Genomic DNA, 22677 nt, shown 5'->3' on the forward strand with positions numbered 1-22677 from the left:
CATGATCTTGGGCTTTTAAAATTGCTTCTGTCTTCAGTTTTCCCTTTTTCAAAATAAGAAAGATTGCCAAATTTTATGATTTTTTCTAGAAAATTCCATGATTAAGAAATGTGTTCATTAATGAATGGTGTTTTCTATTAAAGGGTTATGCAGATAGTTTAAAATGGAAGAGCTGTACCTGCCTTTGGAGACTGTTGATATCAAATAGCAAACAGTTGAGATAGATTGCATGGTGAAATGGAAACAGTTTAGGATCACATGCTTGACTTTTACTTTCTTTAATTTTTTTTTCCCTACACTAGTTACATTCAGACCAGGATAGAGGAGATGGATCACTTAAATATATCCTTTCAGGAGATGGGGCAGGAGATCTCTTCATTATCAATGAAAACACAGGCGACATTCAGGCCACGAAGAGACTGGACAGGGAAGAAAAACCCGTTTACATCCTTCGAGCTCAAGCTATCAACAGAAGGACAGGGAGACCTGTGGAGCCTGAGTCTGAATTCATCATCAAGATCCACGACATCAATGACAATGAGCCAATATTCACCAAGGACGTTTATACAGCCACGGTCCCCGAGATGGCTGATGTCGGTGAGTTCAACAGAGTGGGGTCTCCACACCCGCCAAGGGAAGAGCCCTGAGCCAAATTTAACTAATTGAAAGAATGTAGAAGCCAAATCCCCAAACTACCATATGTCCTTTTTATGAGAACACCCCATGGTCTAATGTCACTTTAGTCTTATCTTGTGACTACCATAAGAAGACAGCTTTTCCTAAGGGTGTGGCAGCAGGGAGGAGACTGGGAGGGAGCCAGGGAGGCCACCTCACCTGCTCTCTCTCCTCCTCTTTCTTGGACTGAAAGACAGCTACTTGTTCTATTGCCCTCAGCCAACAACACAATTTGTCTGTGGCAGGGGGGACATCCCCTCAGTTAAAAATTAAAGCCTGACTTTACAGTTCAGTCTCAAAAGTGCTGACGGGGCCAGAAAGATAATTCAGCAGGTAAAGGTACTTACCTCAAAAGTCTGATACCCTGAGTTCAATACCAGACCAGAAAGTGGAAGGAGAGAACCAATTCCATAAAAACGCCCTCTGACCCCCAGCCAGGCTGTGGCACTCACAGACACACACACACACATACACACCACAGTTATTAGAAATTTGTTTAATAAGAAAAAAAAACACTGGCAGTTGTGTTAAGTAACTATGAATGTGGGGGAAGACTTCAAGGAAACTTTTTTTCAAATCTACAAACAGTACGCTGACAGTAATGACGTCCATGAGATTTCATACAGAGGGTTATTATTATATATATGCACAAGTTTGCTACCAATTTTAAGTTTAATTTGTGCGGACTTAGCTTGCTTAAGCTAGAAGAAGGTAAACGGGATTTAAAGAAAGGAAAACATTCTATTGCTCCCACTCTTAGAAGCTTTAAAATATTTCCCAGGGCAAACACAGTGACACCCCCAAACCGCTAAAGGGAAGGGTGGTTTCTATTTTCACTCAGCCAACTTCAAAAAGGCTGAAATCACAGAATAACTTTTCTCTGGTTACATCAAGTAGAAAGGAGGTATATTGGTGTTCAGAGGTCCAAACTTTGAAAAATATTCAGTCTGGAGAAGTGATTGTAAATCATCATCCCCCCAACCCCCGAGGAAGAAACAATCACATTATTTGATGCCACTTTGTTCTGTTAGAAAAATCTGAAACGATCATCAGAGCAAAGAAAGAAGCAGGGATTATTTTTAATGAATTTTTTTTTCTTGGATGAGTTGGAGGATTTTCTTCTTGTAGGTGGTAAAAAAAAAAAAGCAAAAAAGGAAGAATTAAAGAAAGATATTTATCTTTGTCCCTGGCAGCATCCCAAACTAACCTTAATGCCCTGCACTCCTCTTAGATTGTCACTTACTTTTCAAGCCAGGAAAGAATTAAGTATACGTTAGAAATATTTGGGGAAAAGCCCAAAATGCATGTCTAAAGAATCATTATTGGCATAGATAAAGGAGTGGTGTGTGTATATATACATTACATATGTATATGTAATAGGACAACAGCAAAGGGGTAAAGTGTACTTCAGTATCAAAACTACCTGAATTAGAAACTGTCTCCACTAATAGCCAGCAGTGTAGCCTTGGGCAAATTACTTGATTTATCTGATCTTTATTTCTTTGATCCTCCAATTCCACATCTACAAAAATAAATAATAAATGTCTACTCCCAAAGGATAATCATGAGGATTAAATAAAAAAACAGACGTAGAGCCTCTCCTTCCGTAGCTGCCCCTAATGGCTGCTTAGAACAACAGATAATCACACTCCAAAGGCACGCAGAACTTATATTAATGCAAATAAGAATTTGGGTGTTTGTTGACTTCTATTAACTCTCCCTCTGAAGTCCCAGGAGGCTCTCACTCTGGCCACTTAACCTGCCAAATTGTATAGGTGGGTATCGTGTCTCATGTCTCAGCACGATACAACGGGAGCCGACACATTCAAGCCTAGGACAATGCACTCTATTGTTTAATAAATGAAATGGTTAGATACTACAAAAGCAGTTTCTAAATTCTCCTATTCTCTGCATAGAACTTCCCTGCCCTTCTCAAAAGCAGGAAAACCACTGCTTATCTGATAGGAACAGCAAAAAGCAGCCATAGAGTACCCTTACTTAGAGGGCCTTTTCGGAACTTCTCACTCATGTAACGGACATGCAAACACACACGTGAAATTAGTATGGCCTTAAGGCAAGGTAGGACTACTTCCAAAGTTCTCCGTTAAGGGTTCCCAAAGTAAGAATGCCAGCCTAAAACACTAGAGCTTCCTCTGTACATTTAATCTTAATTTAAAATTATACTATCCGGTGTTTTACAGTGTCTTATCCCAACCAACTAATATTTGGTTTTGTCTTTGTTTTTTGAAACAGGTAGCCCAGGCTGACCTTGAACCCACATTATAGTATAGGATGACCTTGAACTTCTGATCCTCTATGAGGGATGAGGTTACAGGTGTCACCTCATTTATTTCTATAAATGAAGTGGTTTATTTGGAGTTGGGGATTGAACCTGGAGCTTCCTACATGTACTCTACTGCCAGCCCTAATTCTTTATCTGGTCTACGCTACCCCTTTAAAGGTTCAAAGTCTTTCAACCTCTTAGAATTATCAGACATTTTAAGGGCCCATAATAGGAAACCTGACTCAAACAAGTTTAAACAATGAAGATATTTGCTGATCATAGTACTTAAATCTTTGGAAAATTTTGATCTGGATTCTGGCTTCTTGGTGGTTATCTGTCCTGTTCATCTTTGTGCCCAGGCTGGCATAACTAATAGCACAACAGCTGCTACAATTGTGGCTTCATGTGCCACATTGCAGTCCACGAGAAACAGAATTTCTAGCAAAATTGCAAGTGGCCACCCTCTAGACAATACCTAACAGAATTCCTCTGGACAAAATAATTCAAGAGGCTGATTGTCTCGAGGTACCTACGTCAGTCCTAAGTAACTTGAAAGAACCCTTGAAGCAACAGTCCAGTCACATGCCATCACAGGAGATGGGTAGGACTCACCTCTCCCCAAGGCTGCCCTTCTTTTTAACCTACTGCATACAGCATTCATTGATGTGAATCTGATCCCTTTCAAGTCAAGGATCAATGGCTTCCCAACAACATACATTGTACTGTGACTCTCCACTCCTTTGTCATGGAAGCTGGTGTTCTAGTTGACTTTATATTGCTGTGATAAAAGACGGTGACTTTGGGGTTACAGTCTATCATCAAAGGAAATCAAGATGGGATCCTGGAGGAAGGAGCTGAAGCAGAGACCATGGAAGAGTGATGCTCACTAGCTTGCCTGAAATAGCCTGTGCTTATTTTGCTTTCTCAGAACCCAGAATCTCTTACCCAGGGGTAGCACAGCCCACAATGGACTGGACCCTTCCATATCAACCATCAGTCAGGAATATGTCCCTGAGACATGCCTACAGGCCAGTCCAATGGAGGCACTTAAATTGAGGTTCCAGCTCCCAGGTAATTTTAGTTTGTGTCCAGCTGACAACAAAATGAACCAGCATAACAAGATGGATCAATGCAAAAATATTTGTTTCCAAGACAGATGACCTAAATTTGATTTTCAGGATTCACACAATTGAAAGAAAGAATTTCTTTGTTTCTATAAATTATCTTCTTGCCATCAGATGCACACAAATATATGCATGTATTAAAATGTACTTTCATTTTTAAATTAATTGAGATCATGCTTTCTTCATATGCACACATACCAAGCTGTTTTCAGTTACTTTTCTGTCATTACAGGCACGTTTGTAGTCCAAGTCACTGCAACGGATGCTGACGACCCAACATATGGGAACAGTGCTAAAGTTGTCTACAGCATCCTACAGGGACAGCCCTACTTTTCAGTGGAGTCGGAAACAGGTTAGAATACTTTCGGCATCTCCTCGTCTGTACTCTGTAATTTTAACTGACATGCTCAGCTGACCTAGCATATTGTTTAATAAAAAACAATCAGCATGATTGGATTTTCCTTGCGTTCCTCTGCCAAACTCTAATGATTTATTTGTAAGCATGACACCCAGATAATTTTAATAAAGAAAAACGACAATGAGCCTTTCACAGCACACGTATAGGATAGAGTCATTCCTCTCTTTTTCCACCAAGTTTGGCATGAAGTTGAAGGAGTAGCCCTTTCTGAGAATGGTTGACCCTATTCACAGAAATCCTGAGTCCTCTTTTCTCTTTTTCTGGTTACTTGATGGTGCCACATCTCTCTGTGTTCTGCTCTGAAGCTAGGTAGAGTATAGCCATGGGACATGTTTGCACAAATAAAATGTGGCCGTGAGATAAGTCACTTCCAAGCAGAGTTGTGTGCAATCTGTCACATTCCCTACCCCTGGTCACAGCGATCATGGAAACCCTTGTTGAGACAGGGCCTCAGCCCAGATGCTGGAGTGTTACTATGAGCACAGATCCCTGGTGCCTATTTAGAGCCTGAATAGGAATTGAACCATAGCTCGGTCAAACCACTAAGATTTTTGTCTCATTCTGATGCCATGGTCTAGCCTATCCTGTCCCACATCCCTGGTCCAGTGAATCAGCTTGCCGGATAGAATGTTTCTTACAGCATCTTATTTTTCTGAATTTTTGCCTGCAAAGTCTAAGTGGAATGCTGGACTCATTGCTGCCTGTCACAATTGCGAATGAGAAGAGACAGGAACTGAATCTTTAAAACTGCTTTATTCAGAGAGCTGGCAATCCGAGAAGACAGTAGATTAACATAAAAACAACCTGTCTTCCATCTCATTTCCCACCAGCAGATCACAGGTCAGGAAAGGAGCCAGTCATTCCAGGGCTCAGTCCTGCCCTCTGGTCAGGAGGCCAGACATGGTACTGAGAGCTGCGAAGCCCGTGTTTCTCTCGTTCCCATCTCTTGCTATCTCCCCGGATTTTGTGGATATTTGGGGCTCAGACACCTCTTGAAATGCTTAGTCAAGTTAGTTGATATTAACTAGAAGCATCTGGGCTGAGAGGGGGTTAACTCAGAACAAACCACCCATTGGCAGTGTGTGCTCGCGAGGCTATAAATAGCACCAAGGTACTGAGGCCTCTCCACAATGTGGAGCACAAGTGTATCATATAATGCAGAATAAAAAGGCGCCTCTGTCAAAAGCACCATGCTATCTGCTGGTTTGTTTTCCAGTACAAAGCATTTGTATTGTACAGTAGATTCTATACATATTTTGAATCAAGTTCCTCTCGTACATTTTTCAAACGTTCTTTATTTTAAGCCAGAGCTTTCTGGGTTACGATATCCAGGTAGAAATCTATGTGTTAAAAGGTGAATGAACCTGGAAAGAATCCCAAGGAGAGAGAAAATGTTGAGTAGAAAAACAATGAGAATGAAAAATTAGAATTACCCAGCTTAAAGGACAAAAGGCAAAGGTGATTTCCTGTGTTTAAATAGAGAAGAACCATTATTTGGAGAAGAGAAAGCCGCTGCTCCTTGAAGCCAAGACTATGGGAATAAAATTGACCTGTTGTCTGAGGCATTCTTGTTAAGAAGGAAGAAAAGATATTTTCAGCTTCATTAGTGGTTCAGCACGAGAATGTGAGACCGGAGAGGGTTACAAAGCCTACTCCAGGGATTTTGAAAAGAAAGTTAATTCAAGCATAAACACTCTACAGAGATCAGACAAACTTGGAGAAACTCTTTCAAGTCGTTATCTGACTACCTCGCCGTAGAGACAACTTTAACCTATCACTAAACTGTTGGCTGCTGCAGGGATCGCTGGGATTGAGTTCTCATTCTCTGGAAGAAAAGCCAAATTCTCCAGGATCACACAAGATCATACCTGGGAGGGACCTCAGGCCATTTTTCTTAGTGCATAGTTTTCTGGCTTCTAAACCCCACAGAACGTTCATTATGGTAGGCACTCTTGAGGGGCAATTAACCAAGTTGATAATGCGACACTCTGGTATCAGCTCAGGCATATGGCTTTCTGAATTATCCTCTCAGACTACACCCCAATACTTTTTATCCAGCAACAAGTGTGGTGTGCCCTCTCATGCCCCATGTCAGTTATACCTTACAATGTCATCGTATGACACTTACATTGTACTACCTGCAGTCTCTTTTGCTCTGGCTTTCGCTAGCGCTTGTTTTTATTCCCTTTGTATTACAGGCTTTTTAATGAGTGCCTCTCCCCCTGTGTGACTGTAATTTCCTTCGCTGGGAAGGCTGCATATAATCATCTTTATATCACAGTGACATCTGCATAGTGGTTTGCATATTGTGGGTGACAGTCTACATTTGTTTGCATAAATAAATGATTCCATAAAATACCGTTAATGCCTCCCCTTCCACTTCTGAATTTCAATTTCGCATCCATAGGTATCATCAAGACAGCGCTGCTCAACATGGATCGAGAAAACAGAGAACAGTACCAAGTGGTGATTCAAGCCAAGGACATGGGTGGCCAGATGGGAGGCCTGTCGGGGACCACCACCGTGAACATCACGCTGACAGATGTCAATGACAACCCACCCCGTTTCCCCCAGAGTAGGGACATTTGATTGAACAGATCTCTCTAATATGCTTTTGTAAAATTTTGACTTGAGGAATATTTTCAGTGTTAGCAACACTGTCAAAATCACTGGACTTAGGAAGAGTTGGCACTTTTATTAAAATTATTGAAATGAGCTCAAACACCACTCATGCTCGGGAAGTGCGCATGCTCATGTTCTGCCATTGGTCATTAGCTGAGCGATTTCTGATATGGCTGCTGCTGTACAAGCAACATCATTGCTTTCTCTCCCCTTATTAAAATGACTACCATAGTCATAAATTTGCCTGAGCAAAGCATATGTATACGAGTATGCTGCTATTTGTTAGGAAAAAGTTGACTTTGTGTTTTTACAAACTTAATCAGGCACGTAATCTCCGTTAAACGCTCACAAGCTTTGCGAGGAAGGATTTATTATTTTCCTAGTTCCAAAAATATGGCTAGAGAAGCTGCTATGTGCTTAATCCATTTGTAATCACGAAGGGTTTTCTATAGTATGGCTAATTGAGATACTGAAAATCATCTCAGACCTCATTCACTATCATTATCAGGGGAGAAGAGAAATCGGCACCCATGAATACTGCCTCTCTGTCAAGCATCACGCCAGACTTTCATATCCAGCCACCCAAGTGGGAACTGGTTGTGATGCGATTTTCTCTTCTAAAGCAAACATCTTTGTGACCATTCTCCCCTGAAAAAGTTATCTGAATCGTTAAGTCAAAAATGTAACTGGATATGCTGACTCGCTCACACATATAATCCTAGCCCTAGGACAGCGTTGGCTGGTGGTGGCTTCCAGGCTGGTATTTATGCCAGCCTAGGAGGACCTCATTTTTTAAAAGAAGTGGACTAAAGAGATGACTCAGCAATTAGATAAGAGAACTCGATGCTCTTTCAGAGAACTCAGGTTCAGGTGGATCTTCACAACTGCCTAAAAGTCCAGCTCCAGGAGATACAACGCCCTCTTCTGGATTCTATGAGCACCTGCACACACATAAGCATACACACACATACATACATACACACATACAGACATACACACATACAGAGAAATAAAAATAATTCTAAAAAAAATAAATCTTTTAAGAGGTAGAAGGAAAGAGTGAGAGAAGGGAAGAGGGAGGGAAGAAAGAAGGAAGGGAGGGAAAAACAGAAGGAAGAAGGGAGGGAGGGAGAGAGGCAGGGAGGGAGGGAGAGAGGGAAAGAAGGAAGACAAAACTCACTTACTCTACTGGGGCATTTAAAAAATAAATAACCAGCTGATATGGGGTTCCTTTAGAATGGAGATCCAAGTGATCACTAGAAAGCAGTTTCACCTTTTTATTCTCCAGGTGTGTGATCAGCTGGCTGGATGCCACAAACAGAATGGCTAATAATTTGTGATTTCGACAGGAGAAAAGCTTTAGGATCCCTAAAATTTCCCCACAAAGGCTGAAGTGAAAATGGCTTGTTTGCCAGTGCTTTTCCCTGGGAAGGCTAGCACAAGGGTGTGCCAAACCTAGGGTAAAGAGAATGCAGAGTAATATAGAGAGATATTGAGCATATTCTGTGATTTTTACCAACTAGAAGCCTAATATTCAGAGAATTTGCTTCATTGAAGACCTGTACTTTAATAGTGCCATTGTCTGATGGAGTTGCTTGTTTGTTTGGGGGTTGGGTTTTTCAAAATCATGTATGAATAACTGGCAAATTATAAGAGATAAGAATGGAATAAAATTCAGAAGGCAGCTGTGCTCACCACTTTATCACCAATGATAAGACAATCTGTTTCTACACACACATATACACATACTTGTACACACATACATACACACTCACATATACACACACATACACACACATACACACACACACATTCTAAGTACATACTAGTCTGCAAGATTATCAGATTTAAGCTGAAAGCCACAGGTTGTGTTTAAACTAATTTTGCAACATGAGGGTATTAAAAAGAGCATCATCTAACAAAGTACAGGTTTAGATTAGAAGTAAAAATAAAACAATGTTGACAGGCCTGGTAGTGCACACCTTTAATAAAGCAGAGGCAAGCCAATTTCTGTGAATTCAAGGCCAGCCTGGTATACACTGTGAGACTGTCTCAAAAATGATATATATTTACATATTATTATGTAAACATAATATATAAATGTTAAATATGTTTATATATATATATACTACATAAAGAAAATACTGTAATGAAATTAAGAATGAAAGAATTAGTCAAAGGAAAAGAGTGGCGAACTCATTGCTGGGGTATTTACCCACATTCCCGACTCTGCATCTAGCTCCAGCTCGGATTATTAGTCAAATCATAGCTACTTGGGTGTTTTTCCAAATTGCTGTAATTCACTTCCAAATTCAGCTATTATTAGCAAGGTCAGGAAGAGGCCCTGTAAAGAACACGTAGTAATTGGCCTCAAGTCGCTCCAGGTTAGGTTTTCTATTCTTCCTGCTCTATTACTTCCTTGGGGCTTCTGAAACCTCCTCTCCCGCTTAGTCTCCAAAGGACACCACACACTTGGGAGCTTGTTTTCAGAACAAGAAAGAACACTCCATTTGCAAGAAGGCCATGAAATAGAAGGAGGAGTCTATTATGGTAGTAAAGACATAAGGAGGTTGGGGCACCGTTAATTATTTTGAAGAAAGCATCAATCCATCTCCACCCACAGTGAGATCTTAAAGCCATCTCCGCTCAGCCATGGCTGGGCTTTCTGCAGCTTCACTTATTGCCAGACAACAGGCCAAAATATTATTTTAAATACCTTTGTCATTGTTACTATCCTTGTTCTCTTTTCTTAATTAGGAATAAGCTATTGCTGATAGTCTATTATTGTGCTCAGTTTATATGTTAAACTTTATTAAAGATTCCTATATATTAAAAATAAACACAGAAAAAAATAGAGTACTTAACCTGAACTAAATCCTATATGTAGGGCTTAGTAGTAGTTTCAGTTAGGACTCCACTGGGGATCTTGAATGCACCCCTTGTGGGTAGAAGTGGACTGCTTATTTAAGTAGCATATCTCCTAGTCTCTGCCTTACTTGTCTGTTTGGTGCTTAATAGGTACGTACCAGTTTAAGACCCCCGAGTCCTCTCCACCGGGCACACCGATTGGCAGAATCAAAGCCAGCGATGCTGACGTGGGAGAGAATGCAGAGATCGAGTACAGCATCACAGATGGTGAGGGGCAAGATATGTTTGATGTCATCACCGACCAGGAAACCCAGGAGGGGATTATAACCGTTAAGAAGGTAATGGTGTTGTTATGGAAACTGGTTACAACTCCCTGATTGGGGCTGAGGAGATGGCTGCAGAATAGGGTACTTGTGCAAGTCCAGACACCACACAAATATGCAGAGTGCACATGTGTGTACACGCATACACACACAAGTGAGCATGCACACATAGAAAAGGAGAGAGGAGATGTAAACACAATTCCGTATTAGATTTATTCAACTCCAAATACTGTCCTTAGTAGTAGGCTGTTTATCGGCATCTCTACAGCTTTCCACAGTTGTCGAACAAGATAAAACTCCTAATGTCTTACCAATGAAAGTGCTTCCCTCTGACTCCCAAGGACATTGACAATCTCCTATAAACATTTCTTCAGATTCTTCTTTTACTTGCTCTTAACGCACTGAGATCTCTTGGGTTGACTTTTAGTAGTCAAAAGTAATTTTACATACCCATGACTTCTATACTTTTAATAAATTTCTCCTAAAGATCCTCTAAGTAAATAATAGAAACAGGTGGAATACATAGAAATGACTAAATAAATAATATAAATGATAAAATAAACAGTGGCACGCATTGTTGTGGGTGCTGGTGTTGCCAGGGCACACAGAACAGGCGATCACTGCTGCCCTAGTACCTATCGGCCAGGAGGGAATCAACGAGGAACAACAGAACCCCTAAATGAATGTGTATAAGCAGACTGTGAACCAGGCTTTGAAGGAAAGGCTCGATGCAAGCAGGGAGCAAGGTGGCATGAATTGAGAGAGAGAGAGAGAGAGAGAGAGAGAGAGAGAGAGAGAGAGAGAGAGCACATATGCAGATTAAGCAAATGAGGACATTTCGCAGTATTCCTTCAGTTACTTCAGGAACATGAGGACATCAAGTCTCCCCTTCCCCAGTGTGCTGCTTGTGTGTTAGTTGACCCCTCAAAATTGGTTGGGAACAAGAGCACTATACCAAAGTGTGGTCGTGGTTAAAAACCAACAAATCGTGTGCTCCGGGGCTGAAAGCATCGATTTAGGTACATTTCCATTGATTTCTCTTTTGTCATGTATAGTGTAATATCGTCCCCCTCCCTCAGCACACCATGGTTTGATGGTGAACGTAAGCATGGTGGACGTAAATAACAAGAAAAATTTCCCTCTTAAGAACATGGCTGAATATCTGGGAGCACAATAAAGCATGCTTAAGTGACACTCAGACCAATGTTTCAGACCCTGATATGATTAGGAAGCCCATTAGTGTGCATTAACCTTTTTAATTTTCTCGGTGCCTTATCAGATTCAAACTGAAATTTTGCCTAGCCGACTAAATCGCATTCGCCAACATCCTGATTAATAGCTTTTCTAGCGAGCCTTGTCATGATAGCATCTGAGACTGCACGTCGGCAAAATGCATTTGCATTCACCATGTCTTCAAAGGCAACATCTTTTCCTAAAGGCCTTTGACAACGGGAATCATTGCCTTCTTTGGCAAATGATTAGCCCAGTGCCCTTGTGAGGCTATTGAGGAAAGCTTTTACGAACTTGCAAAAACAACTTATTTAGTCTGAATGGGCAAGAGTGAGTCACTGTACTAACCTGTGGGTCACAATTCTGGCTCCACTCAGACTCGCCTAGAGTTGTTTAAAACTATGGATAAGCATCAACACCAGACACCAGAGAAAGTTGGGTCTAGGTGAGAGTGGGGCCGCAGGTACTGGCAAGTTTTAAACACCCAGCAGGTAAAGCCAGATGTGAGAACACTTGGCAAAATGGTCTATTACACGCCTACCATGTTGTCCCTGGCAACCCCCTCTACTCAAACCCAAGGTATTTTAGAGGAGAGGGAGGCTGAACCAGATCCCTGTGTCCAGTTCCCTTCCTGCCCAAATGTCCAGTATCTGAGTACTCACTTTTCTGCAGTAGCAGACCAACAGATTCCTGTGTCTGGTTCCCTTCCCGCCCATATGCCTGGCATCTGGGTATCCACTTTCCTGCGACAGCAGACATTCAGGCTGTGCTTCTATCACGGTTGCATCCTGGTTCTTCACAGTCTGTGTAATACCTTCCCTACCAATGCTCTATGGTACAGGAAAAATGCTGATCTCAACTTACCCTTGCTGCCTCTGCCCAACATTGCCCTAATGCATGGTAATTTCCCAAAGCAGCCAGATCACACGCATTTGTCAGGGATTTCCACTAAAATGGTGTCTGCCTTGCCTTTCTGTGTGCTGCATCGCTTTCTTCCGAAGCTCTTGGATTTCGAAAAGAAGAAAGTGTACACCCTCAAGGTGGAAGCCTCCAATCCCCACGTTGAGCCCCGATTTCTCTACCTGGGTCCCTTCAAAGACTCGGCCACCGTGAGAATCGTGGTAGACGATGTGGACGAGCCTCCGGTCTTCAGCAAACTGGCCTACATCTTACAAATACGAGAGGATGCGCAGATAAACACGACCATAGGCTCTGTCTCAGCTCAGGATCCTGACGCTGCCAGGAACCCTGTCAAGTAAGTGCACAGCGGCCCATCTCTTTCCTAAAGCTAAGTCTATGTTTATGTCTAAATATCCACCTGTTCTTTAGAAAAGAGGAATCCTTTTTCTAATTAGACAGCTGTGTTTTCTTGAAAAAAATGGTTCCAAACAGCACCTTTAACTGTCCTTGCTCACTGCATAAATATTGCTTTAGCAACAGCATAGACCTCAAGGATACAAAAGTTGAAAGAAAAAGACGTTAAGATGAGAGGTGCGCCGGAGTTCGCTGTTTAAGGGAGGGGATAGAAGGTGCTGCAGCTGACTGACCTGGGCTCTTTGTAAGGTTTCGGGAGATTTACTAAAGAGTGGGACACAGAAATAACACAGCCACGGAGCCTGACAGCCAGGGTGCTTGTCAAGTGTGGGAGGACCTATCATGTAACACTTAGAGGCAGAATTATACTCCGTTTAGATGAATAATTTCCCCCGTGCATGTGTAAATAAAAACAAGAACTGTTTCGTGATCTGTCTGTGAAAGGCTGGAGAAATTAATAGGGTAGAATCCCAACTAATGCTCAGTAAACAAGCTCCGTCTTGCCTGTGCTTTGCTGGCTCCTGAGCTATAAATCAGATGACAAGAAAGCCTCATTGCTCTTTGAGGCCCCTGACAACTGGGGGATTCTAGAATCGTATGCAAATCCTGGAATCAACCAGCTTCCACCCGTCAGCCAGTGGCTCAGTAGAATAAATGAAAACGGTGCTAAATCAGAATACTATGGTGTAAATCATTCTCCTGAGATAAAGTAAGCAGAAAAAATAAAATCCGTAGAGGCTTTTGCCAGGGAGTCCACAGACACATTCTCATTAGGGTACCTGCCATACACACACACCATCCAATCGTCTGCCTAAGGGAAGGCAGCAGACACCTATACTAGGTCCTCAAGAGAGCTTGCAGAGAAAAAATAAACAAAAGAGAAAGATCCATAGCTCAGGTGAAGAAATTCTAAGAATCAAATTAATAGGGAAACTGTTTAAGATGATGTGACCAGGTTTAGCCTTCTTAGTTGAAAACCTTTGCAGTAAAGATTTGAAAGAAAAAAAATGAAGGGATGGGCCGCGTAGAATCCTGGGGGAAGACCTGCTGAAGGGGAAAAGGAAGAAGAGGGCTAATGCCAGAGCTGACCTCCTCTTTTGTAGCAATGGCCGAGAGGTCTGTGTGTCTAGGAGAAAGTGGAAGAGGAAATGGGGAGGGAGAAGAGGGAAAAGAAAGGAGGGAAAGGACGAGAGAGGAGAGAGAGGAAGGAGGAGGTGAAGAGAGAGGTCAATTAGGAGGCAGCCGGCCCGTGTGCCACAGAGGAGCTTGTGGGTACTACTCGGCTTTATAGTTCATGGTAAAGCCTGAATTGCATCTAATTGAGGTGAGAAGCCATCTGGAAGCTTTGACTAGAAGAGCTACCTAATCCCAAGCTACAGTTTTAAAGGGTCATTCTGCCTGCTATGTGGAAAACGTTATTGCAGATAAAAGGATACGTGTACCTCTATACAAATGTGCTCTAGCATCCAGTCCGCTTCGCTCTACTCAAATCTCGCGACACCCTCATATCTAAAACACACAGATGTCCGCTCTGCTCGCAGGGCACAGAAGAGCCGTGTTTTATCTATCTGCTGGAAGATCCATGACACGTTAAAGAGGACTCAGCCCACCAGTGCAGCCCTGTGTGAGCTCCAGGGCCCCAGTATTTCCCACTTGTGAATGTAACGTGTTTAATCAGGGAAACAAATGGCGGCTCTCACTCCCATAGCAAGCACACTGTAGTACTTTGACAACTGCTCTCTTACTTGAAGCTCATTCTAATGACAATTTAAAAGTGCTAACACTAGACGTTAACAAATGGGAGCTTTCAGTTGCCTCTGATAGAGCAACGTCCTTCCAATTTGAAGCGAAACTATCTTTGAGAAATTTAGGCTAAATACATTTATATTAGTTTTTAAACCAAATACCAGTTTTACCCACTGCATTATTCTCCATGTTATGAATGGAAGTACTTAACTCATCGGGCTGTTGGTTCATTCAAAAGACTTCTGCTACCAGCCTTCCCTTAGCACATATGGATTTGACGTATAAATATAGATTTAAGTCTAGAAATGTACATAGACTATATTGGCATAGCAATGCAATGTTCCAGTGGTTTTCCTTATAGGATAAAATTTTGTTTGTTTGTTTGTTTTGTTTTGAGTTTTTGAGACAGGGTTTGTCTGTAGCTTTGTAGCCTGTCCTGGGACTCACTCTGTAGACCAGGCTGACCTCGATCGCACAGAGATCCACCTGCTTCTGCCTCCTGAGTGCTAGGATTAAAGGCGTGTGCCACCACTACCCAGTCAAAATCATTCTCACATTAAAAAAAAATATGCCTATGCGCAGTCTGGGATAGTCTAGTCTAGACAAAAATGCTCAACAACTGAAGGCTGTTAGGGGAACAAGTAATTCTCAATATGTTGAGTTGTCCATGCAGCATTCATCTTTAACTCTTCGCTCACAAAACGGCTTTCTACTATAACTTTATCACAGTGTCTTTTGATACACACGAGAGAAAACATGTCACTATATATGTACAGTGCCTGTGTGAGGGCCAGAGAGATGGCTCCTCACTTGCTGCTCTTACAGAGGACTCAAGTTTGGTGCCTAACCCTCGTACCAGGTGTTTTATGCCTGCCTATTACTGCAGCTACTGGGATCCAATGTCCCCTTCTGACCTCTCTAGGTACCTGAGATCCTTTACCCACACACAGTCACACACTCATGCACATAAATAAAAATAAGTCAGGTCTTTTTTTTTACTATGCATGAAAACACAGCTTCTTTCCCACCAAATAAATCTCCCTCACTCGAGGACACATTACAAATCATTTATTTAATCATAAAAACGCAGTGAAGAGGTCACCTGATCTGCTATAGCCATGCAGAGACTGACTGCTTTACTTTGTATGAGCAATGGTCACAGTTAAAGTTTCTAGACAATAAATATCCCTGATATAAACTGAAATACTTCAGAGGAAGAAAATAACAACACAGAGAAAATACAGCTTTGTCTATAAATCATCTCTCCTAAACAATATAGGCATTTTAGGGTTTCCATTAATTTTTAATCTCCCAATTAGGAAAGACAATATAAATGTTGGTATTTCCGAAGTAGTTAATCTCCTCTCTTTAAGATTTAAAGCTGACTTCAACAAAAACTTCCTCACTGCTTCCCATTTATTTCAAGGCCTAATAGAAAAGCATGATTGTTTGTAAAACTTAAAACTACACGGGGAGGCTGAGGCAAAAAGCTGAAGATGGCTGTATAACCGCAGCAGCCTACAAACGCACAAAGCAGGACGCCCGAAGCTTGGCACTCCTCACTAGGGAAAGACAGGCTCCTGGATACCTCTTAAATGTCTCACCATGACTTTCTTTCTGAGAAGTAGCAACTTGTTACCAATATTTATCATTCATTTTCGAAAATGAGGAAAGGTAATCAAATCAGTGCAGTGTTCTGCCTAAAGTTTTTCAGCGCTGCTGGTTCCTGGCAGTAACATCAAAACCAACAGACAGCTTTTCAAATATGATTGAGCCCTTCAGAAGATGAAAAGTCTATGTTTAATACATTGAAACTAAAGTTAAGACGAATGACAGGATGGCCATTGTGAACGTCATCAATTTCTTCTGAAAGAAGTTTGAGTAGCAAACAATAAACAGATGCCTGTGTCATTCAGACGACTGTTAAGTGACAAATATCAATGCAAAAATATGTTGTTTGTTGTATCTGGTTACTTGGGTATTGTAAATACAAACAATTCATTAAAATAGGATTTTGAGCATTGTACATTATTGCAAACTACTTATATCTCTTTTTAGAGCATTCGTAACTCTAAATAGATCAGCTAGTTAGATAATTTACTTCAATTGTCTTTCTACCAAGCCATTTTTTAAGCCAATATTTTTAAGCCCCCTTCAATAACTTAAGTTTTGAAAATGCGGTGGAAATGGAAAACTGTTTTTCATAACAAACCTTAACATATCTGTTGTAATAAGAGGGGCGGGCTGCGTCCTGCCACCCGGCTAGATTTACCCAAAATAATTACACGGAAACTGTATTCTTTTAATCACTGCCTGGGCCATTAGTTCCAGCCTCTTATTGGCTAGCTCTTACATATTGATCTAACCCATTTCTAATATTCTGTGTAGCACCACAAGCTGGCTTACCAGGAAAGATCTTAACCTGCATCTGAGTGAGAGAATCATGGCGACTCACTGACTTGACTTCTTTCTCCCAGCATTCTGTTCTGTTTACTCCACCTACCTAATTTTCTGTCCTATTAAAGGGCCAAGGCAGTTTCTTTATTTAACCAATGAAATCAACACAAAACAGAAGACTATCCCCCATCTCATACCAAATCTCTTCAAAATCTTCTCTTAATGCCCCTTCATTCATAAACACACATGCATACTTGTTCCTTTTACATGCCATCCCCAAAAATCAGTTGCAATATTAAATAAATTCAAAAATAGGTTAAAAGCAAGTAACAAATTTATTTTTTGAAAAATACCATTTCTCCCAATTTCCTAATGTGTCATGAGTGTTATAATTGAAGGTCCTGTCTATCTTTGGTTTCTAAATTAGCATTCTTGACCCTCTGAATTTCTAAAAGCCCCCCGTCAATATATTTCAGCTCTTAATCTGCCCAAGGATCATCATGTTTGTCCTTGTCACTCTGGGACACTCAAGTGGCACTGTCCTTAGCACCTCCTTCCTCCACTGGATGTCCTCCTTTTCCACAGTTGCTCCAGGCTGTCTCTGCGGTTCTCTGTCTCATGTTTCAGCCTAGATCTTTCCACCAGATGTTTCTCAGGTCCTCCGTCTCTGTGGGTCAAAACCAAGGCCTCAAATTTTCCTCAAGCCTTGTTTTGTGGCTCTTCCAACATCCTGTGACTGTAGTGTATGGCCGTTCTACTCGATTCAACTAGTCATCTTTGTCCAACATGATTTAGATTATGATGCTTCCCTGCCCTATGTGGAGCCCGTGGATAGATTTATATGGCATTTAGAAGAGACCCCCAATTCTTCACTATAGCTGACCCATCCTCCTACTTAGATTACATTCCACTCTAAACCTTTGTTTCTGAAAACAGAATGATTCTTAAAATAAAATGGGTAACAAAAAAGTGATCAATTCCCTATATAAGCACATCTCTTAACATTCTGAAGATCTCAAAAGACTTAATCTAAAAAGAGAGTGTGTAGAAACAGATACAGAGACCCACGGCCAAACAATAGGCCAAGCTCAAGGAACCCTACTGAATGGAGAGAGAGGAAAGATATTTTATGAGCCAAAGGGGTCAAGGAGATCACAAGAAAATCACAGCATCAACTAACCTGGGCTTACAGAAGCTCGTAGAGACTGAAACAAGAACCAGAGAGCCCTCATGGGGCTGACCTAGGCCCTCTGTGTATCTCTGATGGTTGTGCAGTGTGGTCTTCTTGCAGAACTCCTAACAGCGGGATCAGGGGATGTCTCTGACTCTTTTGTTGACTTTTGGGACCCTATTCCTTGCCCATTCCTAACACAAGGGGAGAGGGGAGGTGCTTAGTCTTACTGCAACTTGATGTGTCATGTTTTGTTGGTATCCATGGGAGGCCTGCCCTTTTCTGAATAGAAATGGCAGGAAATGAATAGGAGAGTCGGCAGAGGGGAGGAAGGGGGGGGAGACTGGGAGGAGAAGAGGGAGAGGAAACTATAATCAAGATGTGAAATAAACAAATATTTTTTTTAAAAAAATGGGATATATGCTGGGGAAATGGTGCATGGGGGATGGCCTGTGAAAGGAGGGACTGCAGTGGGCCTCCAGGGCCTAAATAAAGGGCAGGTGGGCGTGGCAGCCTGCCTGGAATTCCAGGTCACTGAAGGCAAACCCTGGGAATCCCTGCCGCCCAGCTGGCTCTCCAGAACAACCATATCAGCAGTCTCTGGACTCAAGGGAGAGACCCTGTCTCCGTGAATGAGGAAGAGAGCAAGTGAGAAAGAGTCCCAACGTCAGCCTCTGGAGCCTACATGCATATGTGCATGCACACACATGCACGTTTGGACACATACACCTATACACTGCGCAGACACACATACACACACATTCACAGTGAAGTCCTAGAAATAGTTACTGTATTCACTTGCTCTAAATTACATATTAAAATAAACTCGGTCTAATTGCACAAAAAAAAAAAGAAATTAATAGTGAGCTCTAAAATCACATCACTTGCCTAGTGAGTGTACTACTCAGCCTGAGTGTGAAGATATAATTTATCAAAATATTTCCTGGATGTTACAGGTGATGCTTTAAAACACTCTAAGTAGAAGGAATTAACAGATGAACTGATCTTGGGGGTAGTTTTATGGCGTATAAAGGGAAAATCCAGGAAAGTCTTTCTAAACCTTGCTCTGTGTTTTCAGGTATTCTGTGGATAGACATACTGATATGGACAGGATATTCAACATTGATTCTGGAAATGGTTCGATCTTTACATCGAAACTTCTCGACCGGGAAACACTGCTGTGGCACAACATCACGGTGATAGCAACAGAGATTAGTAAGTCCAACCTTACTCAGCTGTCCCCACTGATGGAACAAGCCCCAGTGAGGGCTTGGTCAAGCAAGGCAGAGCTGTTCCCCTCATATTGATGACCCTGTTCTACACGTGTTGAGGGAAAGAGCTCTGGGGGAGAGATCTGCCACGATGTTTCTTCTAAATGTGCATTGGTTCACCTTAACTGGAGTAAAAACTGTGAAAGTTCCGCAATTTGGAAATAATAAATAAGAACGTGTCTCTCAGGGCTGGGGAGATAACCCAGAAGGAAAAGAGCTTGCTAGGCAAGTGTAGGACTGGAGTTTTGACCCCCAAGGTCCCCATATAAACTGGGTGGATATGGCGGCTGCCTGTAATCCCAGCATTCAGGAGGCAGAGATGGGACCTTTAGGGCAAGCAGGCTATATAGACAGTAAGAACCTGCCTCCATCAGTAAGGTGGTTGTGATGAAGAAAGACACCCAACACAAATTTTGGGCACACACACGGAGTTTTCAAAAAAAAAAAAAAAGAATATATCTTTCAAGTGAAAAAGAATAGACACATAGTAAATATGACTTCCCAAAGGTTATAAGTGTTAGAAAATCACAAAACAGCTGGGAAAAAAATGGACTCTCACACAGGAAACAAGGGAATAAGTAGGGTCATATATCTTCAAAATGTAAGCATTGGGTACATTTAGTCTTATCAAAATCCAGAAAAACAAAGTGGTTAAACAAGAACAACCTACTGAGAATCCTAAGAAAGGTGAATGGAGCTGCGTCTTCAATCAGAAAGTGGTTGGTTACTCCATAACATTGGTGCCATTGGTTTCTAGTTTTTCCTCTTTTTTTATTTTTTTTGAGATGAATAAATGTACCTCTGAGCCTGCTGAGTAGACTCCTAATCTAATCTGTCTGTGGAATTGAGTGGAGTTAATTGCCTACTAGAATAGTCATTTTAAACATGGAGAAAGCAGTCACATACAATGGATGACTGACAACCTGGCTTCTCTTTTCACTCAGTTGTTTGGTTTAAGGGAAAGAAGAGCATGAAGTTGGGTGATGGGGAAGAAAATCTGGCAGGAGTAGGGGAACAGAACAGAATATGATAAAACACACTATAAATAAATAAAATATTTTTTTAAAAAATATAAGCATTGGTCAACACCTCTTAGACATTCATTCTAACCTTCTGTAGAATTTTCTTTTTTTCTTTTTTTTTTTTTTTTTTGATTTTTGAGACAGGGTTTCTCTGTAGCTTTTGGTTCCTGTCCTGGAATTAGCTCTTGTAGACCAGGGTGGCCTCAAACTCACAGAGATCCGCCTGCCTCTGCCTCCCGAGTGCTGGGATTAAAGGCGTGCGCCACCACCGCCCGGCCCTTCTGTAGAATTTCTATTTCAAAATCTTTACCAAATTAAGAGCTACAAAGTATTCCTATAGTTTGTCAAATTGAGCACTATAAAGCACCAAATAATCAATAAAATCCTTAGAATGAGTTTTATGTCACTCCCCATAAAATGCAAGGAGCCCCACAAAAAAATTTTCAAATGAAATTGTTTTATTGAATGTAAATTAAATTGAACTTTGAGCAGCATTATACAGGAGAACATAGAAACAAAGGATAAATAGGCTTCTGAAGTATAGTTCTTTTCAGTTTTGATTTTTAATTTCTGAAGTTCTGAACACTTTTATCTCCGTTGGATATCTGCTGTGAAACACTCCATATCAAATGGTTTATTATGGTTCCGTTTTGACACCATAACTCATGAGATGAGACATCACTGAAGGAGAGTGGGTAGAATAGCAACCCACCAGTGTGGGCAAAGGAAGGTCCTGGCATTGAAGGTGATCAGGACATCTCATTGGACATTCGTTACATAGGAATTTGGTTTTCAGAATTTGTGCCAAGGAACTGGTGTGGATACTAACAGCAGTGAACTCTAAAAGCACTAAAATTACAAAATGATTTTCCCCTGAAGAAGATCATTTTTCAAAACATCACAAAATTTAGCTCTTTTACTAAAGTAGTCATTTATGCATTATATTTTAGGTTTGCACCTAAAATTTTCTGGTTTTAGAATTTAATGTTTCTCTAATATATTTGAAAATATGGGTGATTGAGACATACCACAATTTATGTGCAGCCACTTTCACTTTGGGAGAACAGCGTGAGAAAAATACACGCTAGAGATCTTAAGAATCCTATTGTCAGAGCTTGTTAACCACCTGCAACAGCTCAGAATCTGAGAGCTTCTAAAAAGGCCTCGCTCTCACTCCAAAGCCTTTCTACTCGCTCTTTCATTTCCCTAGGAATCCAGAAATGTTTGCCCGGCTTCACTCCTTCTTCTCAGCCGCATCTGAACAAACGGCGCCTCTGAGAAGGTGCTTGGCTATCCCAGTCAACAGAACAGCTCCATCTCTCTCCACCCTTCCCCTCTGCTTAATTTTGCCATCTGGTGCATTGTATGTTCATATGCTTCACGCGTTTATCTCCACATTAAAATAGATACCTAAAATTCACTATCTTTATGACGTTCCTTGTCTGTCCCAGCCCGTATTAGGCGTCAGATTCCAGTAAGGCTGTATTTCATGAGCGTTCACATAGACATATGGGTTAAGTGGATGAGAAAAAGAAAAACGTGAGCTACCAGCTCCTGACCCTGGTACCTGAACTCTCTCCTCCACCTACCAAGCCATTAGAGCAAATGAATGAGACTGAAAGAGTGAGTGGTTTTTTTCTAGGGGAAATGGTGATCAGCGTATATGATGCCTATCTCTTTCTTTTTGCTATATATCAGATAATCCAAAGCAAAGCAGTCGCGTGCCTCTGTACATTAAAGTTCTTGACGTCAATGACAACGCCCCGGAATTTGCTGAGTTCTATGAGACCTTTGTCTGTGAAAAGGCAAAGGCAGATCAGGTGGGTTGTATTTTAAAAAGCGCCTTCTGATTGAAAGTCAGATTAATTTAGATCTAATAATTGAGACGATACACACAGCGGAGGGCTTGTCTTGAATTATCTATGAAGTGGATGCCAAGGAGATTAATACCATAAATAATAACCAAGACGAATGTTTAACTTGCATAAGAGAACAAATAGTTTTTAAGAACTGGAAGTTCATCAGTCTCTAAGACTGATGTGGCTTCCAAATCACTTTTAAGTTTTCATTAAAATAGATTAGTCACAGTGTTGCTGGGATAAAAATCTTTATTGGTGAACAGAGCTTAATTTGCATATGTACTTGAAAATAATAACTAGAACCTATTATCCCATTGCCTATAACTCACGGTTTTACTTATTTCCACTGCGCA

General features: G+C 41.3%; 1 protein-coding gene across 3 annotated transcripts in view; it reads left to right on the forward strand.

Moving 5' to 3' along the window:
• The window catches only part of Cdh6 (cadherin 6), a 137272-nt gene that overhangs the window by 101489 nt on the left and 13106 nt on the right, over positions 1–22677 (forward strand). For all 3 annotated transcript variants that reach the window (XM_057789587.1, XM_057789589.1, XM_057789588.1), the window contains exons 3-9: positions 303–597; positions 4316–4435; positions 6909–7076; positions 10142–10329; positions 12546–12799; positions 19251–19387; positions 22164–22285. In XM_057789587.1, the coding sequence (XP_057645570.1) occupies positions 303–597; positions 4316–4435; positions 6909–7076; positions 10142–10329; positions 12546–12799; positions 19251–19387; positions 22164–22285 (1284 nt within the window). The remainder of the gene's footprint in view (positions 1–302; positions 598–4315; positions 4436–6908; positions 7077–10141; positions 10330–12545; positions 12800–19250; positions 19388–22163; positions 22286–22677) is intronic.

Source organism: Chionomys nivalis, chromosome 15, assembly GCF_950005125.1.
Source record: "Chionomys nivalis chromosome 15, mChiNiv1.1, whole genome shotgun sequence".
In the NCBI taxonomy this organism is placed as follows: domain Eukaryota; kingdom Metazoa; phylum Chordata; class Mammalia; order Rodentia; family Cricetidae; genus Chionomys; species Chionomys nivalis.